The 27,522-nt window shown below is 41.6% G+C and overlaps 1 protein-coding gene across 2 annotated transcripts in view; it reads left to right on the forward strand.

The window, feature by feature from the left end:
- Positions 1–27,522, forward strand: part of HACD3 (3-hydroxyacyl-CoA dehydratase 3) — a 309,056-nt gene that overhangs the window by 134,895 nt on the left and 146,639 nt on the right. For both annotated transcript variants that reach the window (XM_085644589.1, XM_085644590.1), the window contains exon 3: positions 6,805–6,878. In XM_085644589.1, coding sequence (XP_085500715.1) covers positions 6,805–6,878 — 74 coding nt within the window. The remainder of the gene's footprint in view (positions 1–6,804; positions 6,879–27,522) is intronic.

A 27,522-nucleotide genomic window follows, 5' to 3' on the forward strand; every position in this document is an offset into this window, starting at 1 on the left:
ATGGGCACTTTAATTTGCTGGGTAGGAGTAGAACCTGATTTCCTCCCTCCATTTACTTAACAGCATTCATTCTATCTGAATTAAGCCTACACTCTCGTTTCCAATGCCCGATTTTGTTACAAAGGTTACATTTAATGTTGCAATATCTACACCTGTACTTGGATCAATAGAAACTTCCTCGGCCGCTTACCTGTACATCGACCATACCTCCTTGTACATCCTTGTGACCAACTACCTGCATCTCATTTTGAAAACCGTTATTCTGCATTGCATCAACCTTTCCTGCAAAAGACTGAGTTTGAAAACCCTTTCGTGGAAACTGTTCACTACAGTACTTCCCATACTTCTAATGACGTAGGGCCTGATTTTGATCTTGGCGGACAGGTTACTCCGTCATAACTGTAACGGATATCCTGTTTATCGAAATATTGATATATTTGTGATGGAGGGACCTGTCTGCCAATATCTATATCAGGCCCTTATTCTACCAACAAATTACGTTGTGGTGAAGCTAGAGAGCGGGGTCAGGCTCCTGTGGCTTTTACCTTGGAGGAAGTAATCAAGAGTATAAATACGCTAACCAGGCTCCCGGCCCTGATGGGATCCCGCCGGACCTGTTGTGGATATGATGATAAGCTTTGGGGCCCTCTTTTGACTTGGGTCTTGAATGCAGCAGCACGTTGTGAGGTGCCACTCTTATGGTCAACAGCGGTGATAGTGCCAGTGTTCAAGAAGGGTTACAAAAATTAGCCCCAATGCTTGCTACTGTCACATCTCATTCATTGATGCTGTAGTGAAGGTTCTCGGGAGGGTGATACTGAATAGGTTGATGGCTAGTCGGCTGCTAATAATGTTTTGATGGACGTCCAGTACTCCTTTCGGCCAGGGAGACCCACACCTGACCAATGCTTGAACCCACTCTTAATGATGAATAAGTACACAGTAACTCGACCTGAATCCCTCCATCTGGCATTTATGGACCTCACGTCCCTTTTTGACAGGGTTAATTGTGCTAAATTGTGAGCCCTGCTGTTGAGTTGGGGGTGAAGGCTAATATAGTGGCATTGTTGGAAGACCTGCACTCTGACACCTCTGCCTCCTTGCATTTCTTTCACTGTGCTGCTTGCACGTGGTCCTTTCAAACTAGCAGGGGGTGCGGCTGAGTTGTATCCTTGCTCCATTTTTGTTTACCTTATATGTGAATGGGCTTTTTTTGGCTCAAGCGGATTGTCCGCAGGGAGGATTAAGGTCTCTTCTGGTATTGGTATTTGCCAATGATGTTGTCCTGATGGGGCTGCAGCTTCTTCTAGATACATTTTGTCACTTTCATGGGTAACCTTGATTTGGTTGTGAACTTCACCAAATCATATGTCTTGGTAGTGGGTCCATGTTCTTACTAGCTCCAAGACCTTCAAAGTGGGCCAACACACCCTGATTAAAGTCACAGCCTTTCCCTATCTAGGGGTGCTATTTGATGTTAAGAACAATTGTCAGGCTCTGTTGGAGAAGACGAGATCTGAGCTTATTAAAACCACTGGGCCTGTGGCTAGTTTGGCTCATAGATTCGGTTCCTGGTCTCCACACAAGTCCTGCTTAAGAACTATAATGCTAGGTGTGTGTCCTAGGCCCGGTACGGTAGTGAGGTCTAGTAAAATCCAAGAGGCTGAAAACATATTTTTAAGGCGACTAGTTCAGGTTCAGCATTGTACTCCTGCCTTCTCTGAACTTGGAATTCGATTTCTAACCGATTAATTCGCTCTTAGCCCCATTCGCTGCTGGTCTGGAGCAGGGAGGCAGCTAAAGGTTAACAGGCTGATCCTTTCGGACTGCTTGGCCATGGATGTTGCATATAGAATCCCCTAGTTAACCCATGTTAAGGCTGCCTTTGCTGCACTCTGGAAGATGGATGCCTATTTGACCCCTCATTCCTTGTTGTCCCAGAACCTACAGTCCATAAAAGAGCTGTATTTTGAGCAGGCATCATTACTCATAGAAGGGACTGAACTGATGAAACCCTTGGTGAGGGGACATTTCCTTCTAAAGTCTGTCCAAGGCATAGAACATTACTTAGTTCAGCTTTCGAGCAGGCGAGACCGGTTTCTTCTGGCCGGGTTTCGATGTAACCAGCTACATCATCTTCTAGCAAAACTTTGTGTATGGTCCACTCTGGTAACAGGACGCCCTGCAGCTGCAGCAATAAATCTCTGCAGGATACCTTACATTTCATAATGTTCTGCAAATACTTTAGTTTGCCCCGAAAAAAGCTTTTGATACCATTGTTGACGACGCTTGATTTTGCCCAGGTACAACCCGCTCTCATGTATTTACAACTGCTCCCGGATGATCATACTTTATTTGTTGTGGTCAGTTTTTTACGTGCAGCTCTGGCGTCTAGGCGCTCGAGACCGGATTAAGTTTTGGATCAATGTTTAATGCGTCTCTTTATTTGAGCTGTTTTTTTATTGTATCTTGGTTTTTATGCTATAGTTAAAATGTATGTGTTAAAAGTTGTGGTTTTATGGATATTTATTGTGTCCTTATATGGTTGCTTGCACAACTGAATAAAGATCTACTACATTCTGCTGTTAGTGCTGACTGGTCTCAAACCAAGCATGAACTGAGAAATAAAGAATCCCATATCAGTAGGTTCAAGATGCGTCTGACCTGTAGGCCACTGGAATGCCTTTAAGAATTTTTTATAATAAACATGCACTGATTCTTTCACTTCCTGCTGAATTCTGTTCAATCTCACATAATCCAAATCTTTCATATAAACACTGCCCTTCAAAAAAAGAAATCACCTCATTGTATTTATTCATCACTAAAGGTGCTGGTGCCTTTGTACAAGTTTCTCTCGGCAACTCTACATCTGGCCAATGTACAGTAATTTAGCATTAAACCCACAGATCATTCGGAACAACAATATCAAAGAATGTATTGAAATCAATCCACAGCACCTGTGAAATCGTAACAAACCTTTCAATCTGTGTATACCATTGCATAGGACTCTCTCTTAATTTTGTAACATTGTGCATGAATTCTGCAAGGTCTCCTCTGCTCCAAGGCACATGAACATACCATCCACCTGGTATTTCTCTTGAAGGGAAAGCTGAAGTTTGTTTGTCATCCGGTTGACCCATGAGGTGGCTTTTGCTTAATCTCAGCTGCCTCCGTCTGACTTTTTTCTTTTCATGTTTCTTTGCCCACTTATTTTCTTATTTTTCAAATTCACTCCATTTGTGAACGCTGTTTACTAATTCAGCAATGTGCAATTGCATTCCTGAAGAACTAATTCTCCCAGTTAATTTATCATCTATCTGCTCTCTAAAGCTTTTCTGCAATGGGGCACTTTTGAAAGATCGGCTTCATATTTATTTGCCAAGTCAGTCAGTTTTTTATGTACTGTAGCTGCTCCTCTAGTAATTTCTCTACACAAAGAAATCAGTTATTTTTCTTGAGATTGGGTAATGTGATCAAGATCCAAACATCCTCTAATTCTATTTTTCATTTCGGAACAGTTAATGGTTTTTCTCTTTCTGCATTCTGATTAACTTCCAAACCTCCTGCACTTTCTGTCTTGGTGCTGGCTCTGGCAGCTCACTCAAACCTTGCGGGGGTGGAAATCCCATCCTCACATAGGTTTGTCCCACCCTTGTGTTGTCTGTTCTGTAAAAACAAATCTCTGTCCTTCTCTTAATGATTGAATAGTCCATGGTGGTGTCTAGACCACAATCTTTGAAGTCGGGATAAACCCTTTCACTGACTCTCCTCTAACTGCTCCTTCATTTGGGATAAAATGTATTGGTGCATTCGGCATGCAAAGCTCTTCTGGCTGTGCTGTAATCACTTAAGTAATGGGTGCTGGTGCAGTTACTGTGGAAGCAGTAACACCTGTAGGTATTACTGTCTAAACAGTCCCTATTTGAGCTGTTACGTTATTTGTTATCACTGGTTTTATAACAGGCTGTCTCATAATAGGCTGTGTCATTACAGGTTGTGCTACAACAGATTGGGTCATTAGCTATGGTCTATCAATTTGATACGCATTTATATCAACGGGCTGTAGCCACTGTTACATCACTAGTTGTCATTCTTTCAGTATCAGTCACTGGACCCACATACGGCAGTAGACGTATACCAAATAATTCAGCCAAAATGTCATCTTCTGAATCCGGATCAGTATCAGATTTTTCCTTTTCCACTTTGGCTTTAGCCTTTATGTTTCTTATTTGTAATAGCAGGATATAATCTGTTTCCTTCCACTACCACTTTATTCCACCTATGTTGTCTTTCATCCCATACAGCATCTGCAGACTTTTTCACAGCTTCCTTAGTTTGTCTCTGGTATTTCTCTCGCTCTCTGTCTCAAGCCATTTTCTCCCATGCTCTTAAGGCTTCAAATTGTGTAGGTCTAGGAGGTTGTTTCATTTCACAAATAGTCTCTCTCAATCTTTCAAATATTCTAAGTTCGTATGTTACCCATCTTGGATAACTCAGTACACCCTCTTTCTCAGTGCGTACCCTCAGAAGGTGTGTCTTCACCTTCCTGAACAGTAGTCATATCACCTCTTATTATACCTTTTAATTGGTTTGAAAAATTAAATGATTTCAAATTTAATAGAACTATTGCACAGCATGTAATATAAACTTTCAATGTTTTGATGCTGTTCTGTATGCATCAGATTTCAGTAAACCCTTCTCACAATCTCAGCTCGACACTCTAAGCCAACCAACCAATAGTGCGTCTCTTTACACAGCTCAGCCAGTTTCAGCACAGCGTTTCACACCAACTGGCCAATACCAGTGTGGCAAAAAATTACGTAACAACCTGCTCCTTGCAGCGACTCGCCCTCATTTACAGTTTCTTTGTGCACACACAAAGCTTCAATGGTACAATATTATGCAAATAAAATAAGTCTTTGTCTGCTTCTTCTAAAAGAATCAATAGTACAATGCAAAAACTGGATTTTCTAGGTGTTTACCCCCTTTTCTCGAACAAAAAGAATTCGACGCACATCAATAATCTCGATCAGCCAGAAATCAAAAAGAGTCACAGAGAAAATTCTAAGTGCTATCACCCAATTTCCTTTAGAGACTCTTCGTTTATAGGCTCTTCTGTGGAAACAATAGAGAAGAGTGTAATAAATTGGGTCTAGGAATGGCATATGGATAAAGGTTTACTTCTAAATCTCAGTACAGCTTTAAACATTGTTTAAGTACAGTGAATCACTGTTTGATTTTGTGGCTTTGGTTGTATGTCGTAGAAAGACACTGTGCATATTTTAATAATTTTATCATGGCATTTCATTGCATCAATAAATCCAAGCTTGGAGGGATATTTTGATGAACGTGGATCTCAGTCTGGATCTAATTGGCATATAAAAAGGCATGCCATCAAGCCCCTCTGTCAGTATTAGATCTGGTCTAAAAGGGAACTATAATGAAAGTTTTCAGTCTTTGAGGAGTGTGTGTCAAGGGTGTGTGTTAGCGCCCTTACATATACATCATTAAATTAAAGGCGTCATTAAAGAGGGACTCTAAAGACACCCTGAGAGTATGAAGTAGCTCATCCACATTTTAATGTTTTAACATCTAGAGCCTCCAGTGACCCTCAGTTACTGATTGAGAGATACATAGGTTTCATAGAGGGCTTATACTTGCTAACTCTTTTCGGATCACAAATTAGCATGCAAAACATGTTAAAAACATAACTCTGAAGAGATTGAAGGCTTTCTCTTACCTGGGAATTATATTTAAGTTAATGAATCGGTCCCACTTGAACTGGGCGTGCATGCTAAGATTCACACAAACTGTGATGTCTGTGCTTAGTTTTGCTTTTATGATAAGCTATAAATAATTTCGCTTGTTGGTGAAGCTATATAGGATGAAATGTGTTTTGGATGTTATTTATGGGCCGGTGGCATAGGCCTATGTCAATCTGTGTAGGTGGAGGAAAATAGATTCTACAGACAGCTTTTGAGCCTACCAATTTTCCCTTTTTTCTATCCATGAGTTTGGATTGGAGTACATAGATGAAAGGATAATGTTAGCTCTGTTAATGTTATGGTTGCGGGTTTGGACCTATCCTGCAGTTGCCTTAGTCAAGTAGTTGGAGACCGTCTTAGCCTCAATACTTCTCATAGATTACCCTAACCTGAGGTATCTCAATGAACCATTCACAGTACTGGAACCTCCGTACTTAATTCAATCTATTATTTGCCTAAAATTGGCAAAAGTGATTAGAAGTGATTTTTAAGGATCAAGTAAATTTGGACAGAGATATTTCCAAGCTGAACAAGTGTTCTGCATGGTTTTAGTTTACTGTGGAAAGTACTGTTGTGGAGTCCCAGTTAACCTAGGTAAGGAACCTGCTTAGCAAGATCCAGAGTGGGAGTTCTAAACTGGACACTTTTCCTAAAGGCTGACCACTTTCGTATTCTGTAAATTGTTCCCTTTGTGACAAAACATCTACCCAGACAGCGATGTAATTTATCTAATGTTTAAAGTTTTTTTTGTCCCAATTGGGAAAAGATATGTTTTCCATGTTGTGAGATCTGCCATTTCTTGTATCATGTTTTTTTGGGGCACTTTTAATTTGTGGCTATCAGTGTTGGGAACAAGGCACCAGAAGGGAATTTTTGGTAGCTCTCCACTTAATATAGATGGTTGAGGAGATGGTGTTATGATTGATGTGGAATATTTGTCCTGCATTATTTATTATTATATTATATTGAATTGCAATGATATTTGTTGAATGTATCTCTGCCCACAGCATACTTTAATGCATCTCTTTTCCTCTCTTAGCGCAGGGTCACGGTGCCAAAGGGGAGAATATATATGAGTTTAAACTGGAGTTTCTTGAACCTGTAAAGCCTCAGGTAGGATTGTTTTGCTTTCAAACCTAGTTAAAGAGGAACATTATAATACTTTTTAATGGACATTGTACAAGGTCTATGCTTTTAGTTGCAGAAGTTCTTTTTGCACTCTTAACATGAATTTTGTTTAGACTTGCTGGGACAACATCCAATGATTTTTTGGGCAGACAACAAATTGTAGTTATTTATGTAATACCAGGTTCTTGAGAGGCAATACCAGTTAATCAGGTAAGACTCTATAGTAACCAACAGATTCTGCAATGTGATGGGTGAAAAAGCTGCAACATGAGTGAAGCACTCCTCATCCAGACCAACAGGAAATAAATGTTGAGATACACGAGTTTCCGCATTTGTGCAGCCAGCGAGGCTGCTTATACTTGATGTGGGAATCGTAGCTCTTGCTCTAATGCCATCTATGATTTAGTTTAACTCTTTACATGCTAAGTGTTAACCTATGAACAACGCTGAACACTTCATTATCCGCTTACTCCTATTTATAACCCACACAATGTTTTTCATTAATTAAGGATATCCACACTTATGTCTTTTTTCATATTAAGATTATGATCACAAATAAACATGACCACGGTTTGTGGTTTTCTGATATCACAATTTTAACAAACTGTGTGAAATGTATCCATGAGGATGCTAAAATTGTACTGAGTTTGGTAAAGTGCTCTAGTTTTTTCAGTAAAATATATAGCCAATCGCTACACAGTAGATAATAATCTTTTACAGTCTCCAAAGTTGGGATTAAAATGTTCACGTGTGTGCTATCTCTTCAAAAGGAGGCCCTATTCTCATTTTAAAATTCTGCTTTTTTTTTTAAAGCAGGAAGAGTTGGAAGTTTACTCTATAAAATCTTCACAACTATATTTAGTGGTTAGCATATTTTCTCCTAAAATGTGTTTATCCTTGAGGTATGTTGTGTGTTTATGTGGGTTATGAAGCACACCATCAACAGAGAGGATATCCTGACGCTGAGCAGGTGTGTGTGCCTAGCCCTGCCTATGTTAGTTTAGCTAGTTGAAAAGCCAGAGGCTGTATTAGACGTTGTGCCCTGAGGGCACAATTGGTGTTTCCGCCCACATTGTGTGCCCCCAGGGCACAATAGTATTACAGAAGGACCCGCAAACGCTTGTGTGTCCATTCTGTAATACTGATAGCGCTGGCGCAAATGTAGTGCCAGCGCTATTATTGACACTAAAAGGTGACTCCTGAAGGCAGCCAGGTGAAGGGGAGAAAGGGGCTCCTATGAACCTCACAGACATCCCCATGCAGGGGGATCACTCACTGCACCCACCTGCAAGGGGATCTCTCGTCCCTCTTTAAAGTGCAGGCACGTTGCCACCTGCACAGTGAAACACAAATCCGTTTTAAAAAGCTGCTCTGTATTTCACTTGAATGCGCTACCCTGAGGGCAGCGCAAGTTCATGGCTGCCCTGGTGGCAAGGCATTCTTTCTAATACAGCACTCTGCGCCATGTTGCAAACAGAGAAAGTGTGGAGTATAAATAATTATTCGGCTTCTTACGGAATTTATGAAAGCAGGAGGAGGCCCTGATGTATAATGGGAGGTCGTTCCACACATTAGGAGCGTTGTGAGAGAATGTCTGTCCTGATATGGGTCTGTATATGAGTCAGACGACATCAAAGGAGACTGAAAACATATATCCACACATAATGAAACAGCTTTACATGTAACTTTATCTCATCAAAGTATGTTTACAATAGGGAATTTGTCTGTCAGCTTACTGTTCTAATTATGAAAACAACAGATTTCCCTAATTGATGTGAGAAAATGTATATTTGGAGAGCCTACAGCAAAGGCATCCATTTTCATTGCCTGTTTTGGCGATTGCAACTGGTGAGGGAAATTGTAGAAACATAAATAAAGGGTATTATGTTTCTGAATTAAATGTACGGTTTGGAGACGTCCACCTTAATGGACCTGAGTTACTGTGTCTCTTTGTGTTTGCTTTGTTTGTTCTAAGTTGGCAGGGTATGCCCAGACATGGGTCCCTTGCTCACTTTGCCACTGGATTCAAGCTAGCCTGGCTGAGGGCAGCTACCCTGAAACCGGTCCCAGTATGCTTGTCTCCGGTCCAGGGAAGACCTGGTTTGGCAGTTAGGGCTGGACTGTTCCAATGAGGAACAGGGTAAAGACTGATTTGCATATGGCTGGGTCTGAACTAGAGTGGCAGAGTGAGCTAAAGAATGATGATGGATTCAACCCAGGGGGTGAGTGCCTGAAAAGATTCAGCGCGCCGTCCATCTTCTTGTGTTTGATATATTTTAATAACAACATAAACATCCCATTTCCTCTAAATGTATCGGTGTTGGAAAACAGCTTAAACTACTTAAGCCAATCAGTACCCTTTAACCTCTTCGGTGCTCAGGACGGCCCCCGGCCGTCCGACGTCACGGTGGGCGTGTGCAGAGGACGGCCGGGAGCCGACCAAACGCCGCCCGCTAATTAATTCTCCCGCACAGCGCCGAAGGTGTTAAGAGAATTCAAATTTGGAAGCTAAACTGCATAGCTTTAAGAAGGCACTATCGAAAATCTTAAATGTAATTAATCCATGTAATATGTATTTCTATATTTAACAACTGCCAATGTTTACCCCTGAGATAACAGAAAAATCAAGTTAAGTTTTAAAAGCTTGATGTAATTTGCAATTAAAATTACAATTGGACTGACAAAAGAAGTTTTTTTCAATCTCTACATAGGTGTAATTTTTCAATAAGAGCAACAGAGAAAGTATGTTGCTCCCAAAGAATCTTGACCACTAAAAATAACTCCAAGTAAGCTTTTGAAAGTGAGAGGCTAAATAATCCAGAAGTGGTGGCTGAGAAGTTTGTCCACTCTCAAGAATTATCTAATTATCAGTCTAATTTTTTTAAATGACAAAGTAGCCACAATTAGCGAAGAACCCATGGGATCCAAATAAAAGCAGCCTATAAAAAGCAATTCCACAATACAGAAACAAGTAAATGTGTATACGTAATACAGTTGACTCAGTTCAACTGCTGTGGTATAAAACAGAAAACGTCTTGTGGCTGTTTAGTAACACCTTCCTGTGGCTATGGGGATGAGCATAATAGCCCTGATTCACAAACTGGTTTTCACTATATAAAGTACTATTGCAGTAGCACTATTTACTTATTACAGAATGAAATTCACAAACCCACAAGTGTAAATCTCTACCTTTTCTATTCTTCTATAGGGAGACCCTCAGACATGTAAGTTTACTACTTAGGCCCTTATTACACTGTTGGTTGCAGAATTAGGACCGACTAACCTCCTGTCGATGGTCCTGACCACAGCATGGTGTGGTCGCATACTCCCATTTCCCTATGGGAGCTTATGCGGCGGCCGTAAACCAGCCATAGCACAAGCTTCCATACAGAAATGAGAGAATCCGTTCATCCTTGCACCACGTAGCAGTCACCCTAGAGTGCCTGCCATACGGTGACAATATTAACAGAGGGGCACCATAGGTGCCACCTCAGCCCCCAACCGGAGGCCACAGGGTGAAGGGGGCCATGCTAGGGGCCCCTAAAATCGCTTTCCGACAGGCTTTCCATGTCGGAAACCATGACATGGCAAGCCTGTCAGAAATGGACATCGTAATCCCCATGGCAATAACGTTGTCCATAGGGATTACGGGCAGGCCTCCGACTGCTTGGAATCCAGGCGGAACGACCGGCTGGTTTCACTTTCAACCGCCTGCATCGTAATGCGGCGGTCGAAAGTGAAACCCACGATGAAACTTGGAAAGCCTCCGACCATTCCGGGTCTCATCTTAATGAGGCCTTTTGTAATAAATGTGGGAACGGCCAGGGTGTTGCAGAAAAAAGGGGACTACCTATTACTAAACTGAATGGGTGTAGAGAGGAGCAATGAAGGGTTTAGGGAGGATCTACCCACCCACAAAGTGCACTGCAAGAGATACTACAGCCAAAAAAGACCCAAAACAGTAGTAAATGTACTTCAGCTCAGACCTGGTCTATGTCCAATGCAACACATGGCCAACCCCTTAGACTGCAACACCCTTTCACAGAAAACAGTGGAGGCAAGGACTTAACATGGAGCCAATACAAAATAATGTTAAAATAGATTGATTTATTTTGACTTAAAAAAAAGATATACATTTGTTACAAATTTATGTATAGCAAAAAATATTCATTTATTCTAAAATACATTAATATTGTTTTAAATTAAAAAATAAATGTTAGATGGAATTTGACCCTACCTTTATTCAGTGGTGCAGTTATTGTATGCACACCCAGTAGCCAGGGTCGGGATTAGGACTTTGGGGCTTTTCACTGCGGGGCAACTGTCACTTGGTGTGAACGTACACAGATGATACTCTGGTGTATATGCAAGACCTTAAAGTCTTGTTGACCCTCCTTCTCCTATAGGTACCTCAATCAAAAGTGCATCCTACGGTTCACAGTAAATAATCACCATACCAGATACCACCCTTCCTCAACATCCTTCAACCAGCCTCTAAGGTCATACTCCAGGTGACTGTCATGCCCTTACTCACTGGGCTGTGTACTACTCCCGTCTTTCTCAGGCCAGTCTTGCGTTAGTCACAAGTCCCTAGTTTCAATTCATCTGTAGAGTTGGTGTGTGGTCTCAAATTTGCTGCAAAAGGGAGTTGAAATTCTACTGGGTCACTCTCTTTAGAACAGGGCCCATCCCCTACATCAAATATTCTCCTGTGTGAGGTTGTGCACACTTACCCCTCACAATCAAGATATCTCTTTGTGCACTTTTGTGTCAGAGAACAGGCTTACTCATATGTGGACATATATTAAAAAAATCTTTTTAAGAGAAATTATATAATGCCTTAGGGTATTCTAGCTATATATCCCTAAAATCTGGGCTCTCTGCAATAACTGTAGGGGTTCTCACTAAAGTTTGCAATTGGCTAGATCCAAACACGACAGTACCGCACATCTTTCGGAATGTATTAACACCTTTGCATTCTCTCACCCCACATATTTGTATTTTGTGGATATGTCCGGATTTTCAATTAGGCTTCTTGTATGTTTTATGGATGCAAAACAGAGAGCCTCAATGATGTAGCTCCCCACGAGGGATCAGCGTGCTAAACACACATACATATACCATCTCCATCCTTTTAGGTAATCATTCTCATATTAATATTGCTTTGCTTACATTAAATTCAAACTTGTGGTACACTACATACAAACTGAATGGGAATCCCCTCTGGAGTAATGTCCCTCGCATTGTTTATTTGCTCCCCTTAGGGTTATGCCGGGGCCTCAGTCCCTCTGTATCCATAGGCATGCATTAATTTAAGCGCTACTCCCTCTCTTTACACTATTCGGGGGACAGTATCACAGGCTCTTACCTTCAGTCTTCTTGACCGTGATGTCGATATAAATGATTAAAGACCGCTGTCCACATGTTCGTCTATATACACTCCACCTCCCACATGATCCCAGCCACCTGGCCGTATTCACTCCCAGGATGACTAGACCTTACCCAGTGACTTACTATGGGTCGTCATGGCCACCTTCTTAACAGAGTTCCAGTAATTTCTAGTTCCCTGAGGATTGTTGATCCACATGTGCAACACTACAAGATTATTATTTTGAATCTCCATGCTAACTTACCTCCATCTCCACTTAAAGAGTGGAGGTGAAACTTCTTTATTGTGGGCATAGTCTTACAGACACCGCCATCTTAAAGCGGGTTTATATTCCATCCTTTGCCGCTTTCAGGTAATCACCTCACATATCGGTGGCCAATATCCCCAATCAATGTCTCACTCTAAACTATCATGCCCATTGACAACAAATTGCAGCAATTCTACCAAGGGGGGGACCCTAAAAATTCCTAACTTCAGTGCTTTCCTACCTTTTTAATGATTAAAACAGTGTAACATGGTATGTTTTGCATCCTTCACTTACTTTTTAATAAGGAACGGACTACAGACTATATTGTGAAGCTGTCTCAGTCCTCTCTTTTGTTCAAATCTCTTCTTTTACTGTTAAATTTAATCATAAACAATTGTTCTTTCAGCTTCCTTTGTCCACCAATATCTCCCCCTCTTCTCCTCGTCTTAATTTCTTCCAAAACAAACCAACTCATATCAGTATTTTTGTGCCCTTTTTCCACAAAGTGTTTGACTAATGGGGCATTGAGATTCTTGGTTTTTCCCCTACATACCCCAAATCACAGGGACAGACCAGGAGGTGTTCTACTTTGGTGCTGCGATAGGTTTTGAAAGTACTGGTGGTATGTTTTATTCCATGCATTTCAAACGTTTTGGTCACTATGCATTTGTCACATATGCTGCAATTTCCACATTTGTAATTGCCGTAACTTTATTCATGGTGAGGCTTGTTTGAATTTTGGGCCTGTCCTCCCTGTAGGTTTGAACCAAGGAGTTTTTCAGATTTTTATTCCGCCTAAAACGCAAACAAAGGCTTCCCAAATTGTATTTCTTCATCAGTGGTGACATTTTTTTATACAGTTACTTATACCAGAGAACTGGCTTACAAACAACAATCTCTCCTTGTTTTTGTTCTTTTTGAGTCTATTTAACATACTCTCCATATTGAGTGGGTGGCTAATCCATTTCTTTGGTGTAGTCTCTCTCTTAAAGTATTTATTTTAAAATTTCAGAATGTTTGTAAAAATCCTCAATAAAGGAACAGTTTCCCTGGAGACAGAGATATTGAGTAAGGAAAATATTATCTTTATGTGATTTTGGATGGTAACTGGAATAGTGTAATCTACAAAGATACTGAGGGTCTAATGTTCTGCATGAGAAAAACACTAACAAAGCAGGCAAGTTGAAACCCCAAAGCATACATGGATAAGAAACATATCAAAATGATTTAGTTCCCATCACCCACCAAAGGTGGCTTATCATCATCTGGGAACTCAGGACTGTACTGAGAGAACCAACCACTCTGATGGTAATGGTGGTTATCCAGTTGTCCCAGGAGTGAATGCAAACGGTAGGGTGATGGTTGCAGTGCAAAAAGTGAAAAATATAAACAAAAAGTGCTATTAAAAATGGCTATCAAGATGCTATAAATTTTATTCTGGCGCTATCTTGATGTCACTTTAAAATCAGTGCGTAGACAGCTTAGCAAATAACTGTTGGATCGACGGTCTGGAATAGTGTAACAGCGTGATTTTATCATTTGGCTTTGTGTATAACTCTGCTTCTAGATGTCCAGTGTTTTCTTTAATCGTGATATCTATAAAGTCCAAATTTCATTACTAGTGTGTGCTGTGAATTTCAGGTTAAAATCTTAGTTTAGGCCAAATTAAAAACTCATCTTCTTGCTCCATGGGACCTTCCTGTACAAAAAGAATTTCATCAATAAATCTGTGCCAACACTTGATATTCTCAAAGAAGGGGGCCATCTCTGTATAAATGTGCTTGCTTTCGACATCCCTCACGTATAAGCAGGCTAGACTGGGAGCACTTGTGGCTCCCATGAAGGTCCCTTTTAATTGGAGATATAAATCTTCTTCGAACAAAACAGTTTTTTTTCAGGTCCATCGACATACATTCAATTACAAATTCTGTGTTGAACCCTTCTACATCAGAAAGTTACCTCTATGATTCTGTTTTAGGGGATGTTTGTGTATAACCCCTCAATATCGGGGGTGACCAAAAACCGTCCTTTGTCAAATTGCACCCCTTCTACCATTGAGATCATGTGTGCAGAATCTTTGCTGTATGCCCTCCACATACTCATTAGGGGTTTGAGGAAAAAATCTGCATACCTGCTCAGGGGTTCTAAAAGAGACCTCAAACACGAGACTGTGGCTCTTGGGGCGGGGGGTGGGTGTTTGGGGGTAAGGTCTTGCATGCGTTTTTTGATTTTGGGTAATTCATAAAATTCTGAGATCACCGGATCATTCTTAATTAGGAATTTGTGTTCGTCCTCCTATATCCATCCTTTTTTGTGTGCCTTTTTTATCAAAGTTATGACCTCTCTTAAGTTCTGAAAGTCTATTTTGGGGGACTAGCTGATAATGATCTTTCACAGCTGACAGTTTTAATGCTCTTCTTTTGTAGTCATTGGTGTAAAAAGATCACCCCACTTCCCCCCACCATTATAGTAGTCTTGGACTCTTGTTTCAAGTCGTTGATGGTTTTTCTTTGTTTTTTGGATAAGTTGTTAGTTTAGAAGCTAGAATCTGATGTATTTTAATCTCTATCACTCTCTCGAATATCTCTATAGTTTTTCCCAACCTGGGAGATAGTTGGGGTGAAGGTAAATTTTAGACGAAGGCCCGAGATGTTGTTTGTTTCTATATTTTTTCTACCCTAAAAAAATTGAATTAATCTGATTTTCCTAAAAAAAAAAAAAGCCTTAAGGTCCCCCACCACTTGGGACAAAACTGAAATCCTTTCCTAAGACTTTCTTTTCTATTGGACTTAGTATTCTTTTTGACAAATGTATTATAGGCGCTTTGTTTGTCTCCAGAACATGTGGTATAGGTTCAGATATCCTCCTGTGGAGGTTTATTCCTCATGAATTGGCTTCTGCCCATGTTCCAGTTGGTCCCTCGTCTATGTTTTGGTCTTTCCATACCTACAGATGGATTACTATTAGGAAGAAAGAGATCAGACCTGGGACAAACGGACTGTGGTAAAACTCCAATATCCTAGGGGGGGTAAGAAACGGGTCACTTTTTCTAAGTGATCAGGTCCCAGTAGTGTGGATGAGGGTCAAGACAAGACGGAGTGATGGAACACCTACCAAACAGTAATGATGTTGTTTTTGTTTTAGAACAAGGACCAACACGTGGAGGAGAGAACATATTAGGCTATTGGCAACAATTTTACATTTGAAACGTTGTACAGATGCTGGTGGTAACATTCAGTTGTGTTGTTATTGATATCACGCTTTCCACACCTCTTGTGAGGTGTAAAGCGCTATACATGTTCTATATCACCTGGGATTTTTATCAAAAGGGAAACTAAGTAACTAGCTTGTGTTACTTTGAACACACATGCTTCTTTGTATCTACTAAGTGAGTAATGTCTGGAAGTTGGAATGCTATTACAAGTGGGTGTGCTATGTTATCAGTATTTATATAGCGCTTTGGGAGAGAGGTGTGGCCCAGCAGCAAGAGCGTCTGACTCCGGATCACGGGGCTCACAATTCTATCCATGGTCCCGGCAGCAGCTCAGTTGAGCAATAGCTCACTTAATCTCATCGACGGCCCCCAGTACTTGGATACCCTTTGGGGTGATAAGTCACACTTTACAAATGTGGAATTTATCAGTATATTAAATATATATGTATATATACTATATATATAGTAATTATGGCACTGTAGCGCTTTCTTAATCAGGACTCACTTTTATACAGATCCTCAGAACACCATCATTTGGTTGTATATGTTTCGTAGTGTGCGCTTAGAAGACCGATGTTGAACATTTAGAAGAGATTTGTGTAATTTTTAGCCATTTTGCACAGCACCTTCGCTGCTGTAAAACATGGCTAAACTATATTCACAAAACCAAAAGCACTCCTGCACAGGCAAGACTTATTGGCTTTGCCAATGTTCTTGCCCAAATATTTAATCTCACCAAAACATTTTACTCATTATCGCACATGAAAGTTCTTTCAAATATGTGAGTTCACACTGGGTCATAGCGCTTTTTTGCATGACTTTCAGCTATGCTGAACAGCAGCCGTGCTGCTATTCAAGGTTGCTAAAATACAGTGACATTGACAACGCCAAAAGCTCTAGGATTATCCGAACCTATTGGTTTTGCCAATGCTTGTTATGTATATGATGTGTATCTGCCCACAGCTGGTACAGTATTGGCAGGTGGTGCTAACTGTGATGTTGCACATAGTGAGGCTGGAAGTGGAGGGCTCCCTCACACTGCCTGCTAAGGGTGGTGCCACACCAAAACAACTGTAAAATGAATATACAGGTGTTTGGGCCTATCATGGTGCTGGCAAGAAGCACATCACAACACTGGACAGCATCCAAAACCCCAGCAGCGGTGGTCTTGAAGGCAGACTTGTTAGAGCAGGCACTAGCGGATGAGTAGCTTATTAAATTTACAAGGAGGTGAAATGCAAGGATCATGGACCCACCAAAAGTTAGACCACTTTGAACCCGAGCTAGGGGCCTCTTGTCTTGAAGAACAGGTAGAAATGAGGACGCTTTGGTGGGGGAGGCTACTGGCTGCTATCCTGTTTCTCTGCTGGTTTAATGTACTATAAGTGTTGGAGGTTTGGCTTTGCCACAAGCCTGCAAATGACCTACCTGTATATGCTTGAAACCTCAATAAAAAAAACTTCCCAAAAAATAAATGTAATATGTACATATTTATATCAAGTTTATGCAATGGATAAAGCAGAATAGTGAAACATTGAAAGAAGGCAACAAAGTGTGAGAAAAATAACAAAAATAAAAAGATGAGCATCTTTGCACTGCCAGGAAGCATTGTATGACACTGGATTGAGAAATATCTAGTATTGATAATAGACAGAAAAAGAACTACTATTATAATAGCCACAGACTCCAACTACAATTTGAGGTCATAGTAAACATGATAAAGGAAAAACCTGAATCTCAGATATGTTATGCTTCCCGCAAAATTTGCAGTGTAGATTACCTTTTCGTTCCTACTGTCCACATAGTGTGGACATTTTCGGCATTTTCAGGCAAGAGGTGTTCATCATATTCTTCTCATAATGCAGGGACAGTCTTAAGACAAAAATGGCATGCAACAATGTACACAAAACAACAGACTCCGACAACAGAGCTATTCCTCAGGTTAAAGAGATGTTACAGGGTTAGACAGAGTTATCCCTCTGTTGACACAGAGTTTACATGCTCTGGCATCAAATGGCAGAGCTGTCGCTCCAATTATACAGATCCCACAGACTCTTACTTTAGAAATTCCGCACCCCACACTGCAGAGTACCTTTTCATTGACCTTTTTCTGCCTCGTGCGTACCCTATTTGTGCACTGTAATGCCACCTGTGAATTTGCTTTCATGGTAAAGTACGACTAGTCGATATATTAACTGACCATGCAGTAAGTCAACATATACCAAAGTTTCAGTTTACAGTCAATATAAATGTTTTGAACGAAGATCCTAATTCTGTCAGAAATGTCTTAGCTGGCTGCCACAAAGTCTAGTGGATGCCTGACATCCAATTCATGTTAGAGAGTTTAAAAAACATGAATGCATTAAAACCTCTACATATGAAATCTGCAAAATCTAGTATTTCATACAATCAAAATGCACAGTATTTGGCATGATCCCATGGGTGAAGGATGTGTTGGTTGTTTTTAGGTCTCGCGTGGCGTTGCAGGGCAGAGCCCTGCACCGCCTCCACGAGAGATTTTCAGAAGAGGGCTTTAAGCCCCGCCCCTCGTTTCCATTGGCTGGCATCACCGTTTATGCTAAACAGTGGCCTGCCATCGGAAATTAGGGTTTTCTGTCCACGCCCTTTCTCTCCGAGCCGGACTGGCTAACCTGCTTTGCTGCTGTGACAAAGCAGTTTCTTATCTTTATGCGCCAAACACATGGCCCCATAAAGATAAGAGATCGATGCTTGTTTTTAATGCACTTCGACCAAGGTTGCTGCCAGGTGATATTGCGCTCTTCAAATCTGCATCGTATAACATCCAATTATAAAACAAGGAATGCCAAAAATCAGCCAACAGTGTTATTTGTGACCTGCAGTGTCCACATAGAAAGGTATTAACAAAAAACACATACTTACACACAGTCTTAGGGTGCAAGAAAGTCTTGTAAAGTAAAGTGAAAGAAAAGCTCAGATATAGGGGGCAGAAAATCACACGTGTACGTCACCAGATAATACACAGCTCCTAAAACAACACTACCCACAACACAGGCCGGAAACTGCAGTGGCCTCTGTTGTAATCTTTGGACTGCTTTACGCGTCCCGTGTGTTTACATTGGCAACACCTCTCTGAAATGGGATGAGTCGCACCAATAAAGTATTTCTGGCTCGCGTACATGCAGTTTTAGCAGTGCGCGCGGCAAATTATATGCTAAAACCTGCAGGGAGTACAGCGAGGGTATTCGTCAGTTCTCGCTCCGCACGGTGTGAAGTACTTCAGGGACTGCGTGCAAACTGTCCCAGTCTCGCAGGAAGTACGAAAGGGACTCCGTGTTCCCGGCTCTTCCGGCCCCAGCCCTGCAGGAAGTACACTAGAAGTGCAGGGGCCCCTGGCCCAGCTGTGCAGGGAGTCCAGTGAGGAGCACAGCCCAGCATTCAATTCCACAGCCATGCAGGGGCTTCAAGAAGTCTTTATATGCCGTGACGTACACCGGTGACTGTAAACTATCAAAGGATACAGAGCGCAGCGCTCAGTAGGGGCTCTAGGCATTGCCACCCCACTCCCTGCATGGAAATCAGTGGGGGCCATGTCACTGCATGAGACCCACAGGGCTGCCCCATAGCACTATGGGAGAGGAGAAGGGCTGTGAAGAATACCCCAGGCTCTGCTCATAGTTATTTTTACATATAGCGTGATCTCAACCCGAAAGTATTGGGGTGCTTTATGTGAGCACCAGTTGCGTTATGACACATTAGTTTTTTGAAGGCACAGGAGAGATTAAGTGATTTGCCCAGAATCACAGGATGTGGAGCCGACGCAGAGACTTGAACCTGGTTCCCCGGCGCCAAAGTATGCAGCTCTGGTCGTTACACCGCATCCTCTCCACCTCACAGCGCTCCCCAGCCAAACAATGACACTGGGACTTCGGCTATTCCTCCACAGCCCTGCACGGGGTGCAGCAGGAGGTGCACAGGGACTGCACCTGCTCCTATGGTCCAATAGCAGGGTGACAATAGCAGGGGCAGCCAACTGAGGTTGTGCGCCAGATGAATGATGAGAAAGGGTCAACCTCTTCAGTGTCCTAGATTGGCACCCCACATCATGAAGCACTTGCCAAGTGACGTCACAACCACGGCGGAGTAGAAGGGAAAGCCTAGCTTCGGGTAAACCATGACTATGCTGCAGTGAGATAAGCAGCGGGCCGCAGTCACTTCTTCCAGCCCTGCACAGCCATGTAAGGAGCGCAGAGCTGTCTCCGGCGGGAACTTTCCACAGCCCTCTCCCAATTGACTCCGATTCCACTGGCAGACCCCAGAGGAAAGGATGACTCTGCTGGACGCTCTTCCTGTGTTTGTGCCGCAGTTCTCAGGTCTCCTTTGAGGCTTGTCTCCTTTCTGTTCCCGTAATTATCTTCCCTTGTGCTCTCATACGCACGTCCTTCTCCTCCCACTGCCTTTCTTGCTCTTCCTTCCTGCAATGTCCTCGGTCTCTCCGAAATGAGCAGCTCTGGCTTGTCCTGCTCCCCCTCACCAGGAGCCCATGATTCTCTTTTTCCATCCCTCTCCTCCTACAGTGCCTTCTTTCCCCGTTTGTGAGGCTCTAAACTTGAATTGTTTTCTTGTATCTGCTCAAGCCCTCTTGCTCCAAGGTGGATCCCTTTTTAAAATTCTGTTTATATTCCACTGTAAGAGCATGGCGGCCCTTGCGGGGCAGCATCTGGAGCCTTGGCTGGGCCTGTAAGAACATGAGGCTCAGAAAGCCATGTTGCACAGACATTGACTTCTTGGGAGGAAAACTACCAGGACTTCCTTTGTTTCCGCTCCCTCGGCCAGTTACCTTTGATTGGGTCCTTTGGCTTCTGGAAAGGGACTTATCTAACTTCCATCAGCTTCTTCATGATGCTGATAGTTTCCTGCGCCCAGGTGAGCGGTGGCAGCGGACCCGAAGCAGTGAGCTATATCCAGAGCAATCCAGTCAAGGCAGAAGGTCCGGATATGTTCCTCGTCAAAGCCCGGACCTTCATCTTGCAAGGAGCTAGTCCGGCCTTCTTAATGGTGGCTCCTGATTGGCCCTTTTAGAACTTTTCCTCTAGCCCACAGCACAGCTTCTGGAATCAGTTTTCAAAACCTGTAAACCTGAGCATGCCATTGCATGGGTCGGTCAATGGTGCTTCTGTTGCTCACTTTTCCAAGTGATCTGTCATCTTCATAGGTTAATCTACCTGAAGAACCTGCCTCTATTTTCATACTGTAACTCTCTCGCTCAACCCCTGTAGTTGTATCGCTCAACCCCTGTAGTTGTATCGTTACCATCTGGTCGGCTTCCCTCGGACAACAACAAACATTTATATTTGAAAGACATTTCATCTATTTTTCTATTCGTGACGCACTGGCTGCCGCTTGCATTACCTTGCCAGGATTGTGAGGCGGCTGCTTCCTCAAACTTTGCCCGGGGACTTGGAAATCAGCTTATCCACTCTCTGGCTCGTGAGGGAGCGGTGCATCTCTTTTCACCAGTTTACACTTTGGGTTAAGGCTGTGGATAGGAAGGGATTACTATTACTGTGTTAAACCCAGTTCCTAGGGCCAGGACCGGCTCTTAGCTACCCTTCACCCCATGAGCTCATGTTGAAACCACCATGCGGGTTGTGAGCCCGGATGTGCTGCTGGGAAGCGGGGTGGAGGATTTGCATGCTCAATGGCTTGCTCTGAGCCTCCCTCTGTTAAGGAACTGACTGGATGTGTATTCCAAGAAGTAAGGCATGTGTGTTTCCCTGTACAGCAACCGCACACTTTAGCGGAGGATGGGATGTAGGGGAAAGCCAGTACTAAAACAACAGAACGCCGAGACTGGAACCATATTCTATACTCTCTCACGCTATACGTCTGATCTGTTTCTTATGAAACATTTTGACAAAAGTAATAAGCCAGGCTTATTGTGAAAAACATGTGTTAAAGCCAATAGGCCTTTTAGGGAGGAGAATGAGTACCCTTTGTTAAAGCATGTAGAAGGTATTCTGTTACATGGACTATCACATATTTCCATAGTAGGCAAAGGTTATTTTTCTGGTTAATCCTTGTGAGATGCCAGAGTTCAATATAGTGAGAAGCCAATGATCAAGGCCTCACTGATTCTTTGGGAAGGTTCTGTCTGGTGCAATAGAAGTTTGTTATGAAAGGTTAGGACAGCTGTAGAAGTGTTGATGTATTTATTGTGCGTATCACATGTTAAAGCCAATAGGCTACAGCGAAATATTTCATTGCATGGAATCGTCTCACAGAGTACCGTATTGTTTACATACAATTATTATTTAATTACCTGGAATCTTACAGATTACCATATTAGGTGAGGTCTTTGGTGCTGGCTACCTTCTCTTGACAAACCTGGGAGGTACAAGATTTGCACTGTGATAATCCTTGATAGGCCTTTTTAAAATGGGCTGTATATTGTTTTGCCAAACATAAATGTGTACATATTTGTAATTGTTTGACTGTTATGCCTTACAGTTGCCTTGTGTGAAAGGCCTTAGCTCAATACAAAAGATCTGAGTTGGGTATGGCGAAAAAACAATGATAAAGGTTTTAGATTTGATTGGTTCATCAGAAAACGTTCTTTCAGACACCATATGTCAGATCTGCTTATAATGAAAACTGACAAAGGCAGCATGCATCATTTATTATTTTCATGAAAAGCATATGTGAAAGACAATAGGCCTGTTAGGGTGTATTATCACACCACGTTTGAAGCCTGTGCCTGATGTGTTTTTTACATGGGAGTTCAGATTACCACAGTACACAGGGATCTGTGTCTTGTTTACCCCAGATGACCATGGGTGTAGAAGAGTATGCATGGAACAATGGATCAATATTATTCAGCCAGTGGCTCAGTATCCCTGCTTGTGTCAGCATTTTGCCTGATAACATGTGCACATCTGCCTGAAAAGGAGTGTGCTTCTGTTCTAAGGCTGGTGGGCCATTGATTTATTTTCCAACCTTGCATTCGTGAAAAGTAAGCTGTGTTCCACAATACAGTAAGACCAATAAAGGTTCTACCCATGATGACTGTGGACAAAAACTTGCTCGGGTCTGTGGACTTATATGATGCTTTCAGGATTAAATGTGGCATTATATGGAGATTTAGTAGAGACCAACAAGCAACATAACATTGGGGAGTAACTATAAAAAATGCTGGAATTTGTGTTGATTATATAGTTTCCATTGTATTGCAAAATGCTACACATAGAGCTGCAACCCTATACCTTGAAAAGGTTTTGCACACAAGTATGCACCTTATTGACTTTGGCCTTGGTGCTACACCTGTTCAAAATATTGAAGACCACTAGTATTAAAGAGTTTCACATACATGTGTCTGCAACAGAGAATTATTACTATTAATAAAAATAAATATATTTGGATAAAAGTTTTGGTTCTCTGAAAAACAATGAGAAAGGTACTCTATATTTTGCAGTACTCATTATGTATTTATATATCAACAATCTTGTTCAGGGTGCCAACCCATTGAGCTACACCTCTTACAAGTCATCTAAAATCTGAAGCTCCAAGTCCAAGTCAGGGAGCAGTCACTGTCACCCTTAACTGTTGACCTGTTAACTTGCTGATCTGTTGACTGGATCCAGAGGGCTATGCAGCAGCCGCAGCGTTAGATGTACCCTTATATTTTTAGCAAGTATATTGTCTTGACTGGCTACTATCATTTGCTCTCCAAAGCTAGTGACCACTCTGTAGGCCTTTAAGCAAGGTACTTAATGTAGGTTTAGGTGACTGCAAAGCATAGTTACACGTCTCATACCTATGCAAGGTTGCTCCATCGATTTACTGCACTTTCCTTAATGAACCCAAACATGTTGTCCCTGAACATTTCTTGTTTTGTAATCTCATTTGTTTATGTTTAGGTCGAGCATTCGACACCTCTTGTGTATACTTTAATATATACTTATTAGGTCGAGCATTCGAGACCTATTGTATATAATTTAGTATATACTTTAATATATACTTATATGTGTATTTACTTTGAGGGCTGTGAAGATCAGCCCTAGGACTTGTCTGCTTCCGCTTAGAAACTTTTTTTTGTGTTCAACTGCCTCTATTTAACTGTTTTGATAGAAAACGACCACTGGAGGTCAGGAAAATACCAGAATTGCTTCCTACTTAGGGAGTTTCTTTTTTTAATTTTTCTGTCAACTGCCTCTATTTAACTTTCTTGTTAGAAAACGACCAGCAGAGGTCAGTAAAATACCAGAATTACTTTAGCATTCTCTAGATTCCAGTCCATAGAAATTGTCTTCCACGAGTACCCGTAGACAATATTTTTTCAAATCTTTTTTTTTTCAGTGATATGACCACCGAAGGCCATGCTTTAATATTAAAAATAGAGCTTTGGATTATACCATTTCCCGCTGAAAGGCAATATTTCTCTCCATGTGTTCCCATACCTGGTGTGTCACGCAGCTTGGTGCTTACTTTCCCTCCATGTTAAAGAACAAGTAGATGTTTCAGCACCCAGGCTAATATTCTACATAGCTAAATACATATAAGTTCCCAAAGGCGAGACCGATTGCATTGCATTGCATATGCTTGTTTAATCTACATGTCTTGCAAGGTCTCTGAATGTTTCTAGAGAAACAAGATCTTGGATAAGAATTTAAGGGAAGCAGACGTGGGATTAGTACCAAAATGTTCTAGGGTCTTCTTTCATAGGACAATGTGGCAAGCAGTCGCAATTTGGGAGCTGACTGACAACTAGTTTAAAAGCAGAATACATTTTGTTTATATGTTGCAAAGATTTGTCAAACATTACTGTTAAATGTGTGTGGTACATCTGTGTTCAAAACTACTTTTGCCCTTTACAGTAAATTAGCAATGATTAAATCTAAGAAGGTTAAGGAGTTCATCAATCCAATGCTTTAAATATTGTTTGATTAGTCAACTCTACACAAAATTAGGGTGCACGGAGAAAGTAATATTTTATTTTTTATTTAACATTAGTTACTAGAGCATAACATAACATATACACATATCCTATGGGGTATAGAAGAAAGTGGGGAAAAGTAAAATGGGGTTGATATGAAGATCGGGTCAGGAAGACCGGCAAGGGGGAAAGTAATTCAGGGGAACCAAAAAGACAAAGTGAAAGTCAAACAAACCAGCTGATTTGTCGGAAGGCGGAGGAGGAAAGGAGACACGGCAGAGAGACGAAGGAAAGTCTGCCCCTATGTCCGGCTGGGTAGGTGACAGCCGAGGGGGTGATCCATAGCCAATCTCCTCTATAGCTACCTAGGTAGCTCCACCAGGCATTTGCCATATTGCTAGGTCTGTAATTTGGTAAGTGGTGCAGCTATGGCTACAGGAAAACAGGAGTGGATGATATGTTTTGTAGCGGGTAATGATCGGAAGCAGCTGACATTTTTAGGTAATTCCAAATCTGCACAGAGCGACTAAGAAAAATTTTGCTGAATTTAAAACAAATAAAAATGACCTAAAGTACATCCAGCTGCTTTGCCATAGTTATTTCCAGTGCCTGTGAATGTCTAGGAAACAAGCTAACTGAAATATCTACGTTCTCTTTCCCCCCTTCACAAGCATCTGTACTCAGAATCTCCTATGTGCCACATTCATTCCGATGAGAAGATAGTTGCAACTTTGTGACATAGCGGTTCAAGCTATGTGGTGTCTACTGCTCAGCTTAGCTTACAAATGTACTCAACTGCCTCAACTGCCACTACAAAACAGGCATTGGCATAGCCAATAGGTCTCGCCTTTGGGACCTTATAAGTGTTTAGCCATGCAACAGTTGCATAACTAAATACTTATAAGGTCCCAAAAGCGAGACCTATTGGCTATGCCAAGCGGCCGTGGGGCCGCAAAAGTGAAAGTGATCGCGATCGAGATCAAAATCAAACATCAAAGCGGCCGTGCGGCCTCGAAAGTGAAAGTAATCGCGGTAAAGCGCGGCGCGCTCGCCCGCGCACATGCACTGTAGCTCTAGGCTGGCCTGGTAGCACTTTTTGCAGCGCCCTCAATAAGTCTCGCCAGACTAGCGCTTGCGCTTGGTCAGGCGAGACCTAAAAAGGACTAAGTTCACACTACCAACTGTAGTTCTAGACGGTTGATCAAGGCTGCTACTTCTCACGTCTTAATGCTTCTTTGACACCAGTATTTTTCCTTTTCTGATGATTTCTCGTTGCCTGAAAATTGATGTAAATATACAAACTCTGCAAGAACTTTCACAGTGTGTAGGGCATAAATGTTGTTTTTTCACAGAAATATTTGTCCCGGAGATATATTTACTGATATGAGAGATGATGGTCAAAAGCGCTCAGTATCTGAATTTGATGTTTACCTATGTTTCAGCTATCCTACTCATTTTGAACAGTCTGTCAGGTTAGGTGTCATTTGCTTCCTCAAGTAGTGCCGCTGTTATGGTGATTATTTCTGTCATGGAGAAAGTGCTGTGTCATCACAACCCTCTGCTAACATCCGATTCTTTGTAACAGCAAGTAGACTGCATTTTGTCATATTTGTTGTGTGCACTAATTCAAAATAGCTGTAACTATTTAAGTGGATTCTTCTGAATATCACCTCATTAAATGCAGATAAGAGCCATTCACGTCCACTCTGTAGATATGTCAGTCTGTTTTCAAAGCATAGGAGTTTGGTAGATTGATGCATTTTGGTAGCTTGTGAAAGATTGCATAGGTTTCATCTCTATTAGGTTTTGAAGCATGTCTATTGAGTGATTATTGTGTGGTTGGGGTACTTGGAAGAAGCATTCCAGCTACCGGCACTCTTATGTTGATTTTCGCAGCTCTTGAATTGAGCTGATCAGTGTGTGGTGGAAGATCAGACATACTGTCCTCCTGTGTAGTGGTCCCAAATCTGTGAATTGGTTCTTAAAAGCTGTAGTGATTGCTTCCCATTAAACATACCCGAAGCATTTAACTTTTTAGTAGCAGGTACAAGAGAGATGGTCTGGCTGGGATCCTAACTCCATCATTCTCCTAAAACTCCCAAAATACTATGAAATCCCCAAAATAGCGCCAAGGTATTTCAGTGAAAAAATAAATATCTCCCTTCACTTTGAATGCATCACGTACTTTAAAATAAAAAAATCTTTTTACTAGATTTTGCTCATAAAAACAAGCAAGGAGACAATGCAAACAAAACAGACTTATAGTACTGATGTCCCATCCTCTAAAATATTGAACTGTGCGGCATGAGAATGGGCATTGGAATACTCCTGTTTACCATACTACCAGAATACTAGCGGCCCTGGCCGCGCCATCCAATGTATCTTATACATGAAAGAAAAGCAAGATTTTAATTTTGTTATGGTTAATTGATTGAACACAGACGTAGATCCACAGGGGAGTTTTAAGTACACCATTTTTATTATATTGCGTACATTTCAAAACACATTTGTACATTTTTATTCCTATTATACTTATTTACAGTGCATAATGCATGTTCACAGGTTGAGGCACAAAGATTACCCAGTTCTTTCTCTTGTTGTGAAATGGTCAGCTCCGTTTTCCCACAACTCTCAAAATAATAAGTACAAAATCAATACTGCCCATTTTATATGGACTGTTCCAAAATAAATTCACATGAGAAGCATTACCAAATGCATATACATTTTTGCCATCATCACAGATATCAATGGAGTCGAACTTTCAGAGTTCTTTTGAATATTCACACATTACAGTTGTAGAATATGCACCCTTAACGTTCTACATTCAGGAGTCTAGACTAAAGAAATTAAGACTCTGCTATTATCACA

This window comes from Triturus cristatus, chromosome 3_1 (genome assembly GCF_964204655.1).
Source record: "Triturus cristatus chromosome 3_1, aTriCri1.1, whole genome shotgun sequence".
Classification (NCBI taxonomy): domain Eukaryota; kingdom Metazoa; phylum Chordata; class Amphibia; order Caudata; family Salamandridae; genus Triturus; species Triturus cristatus.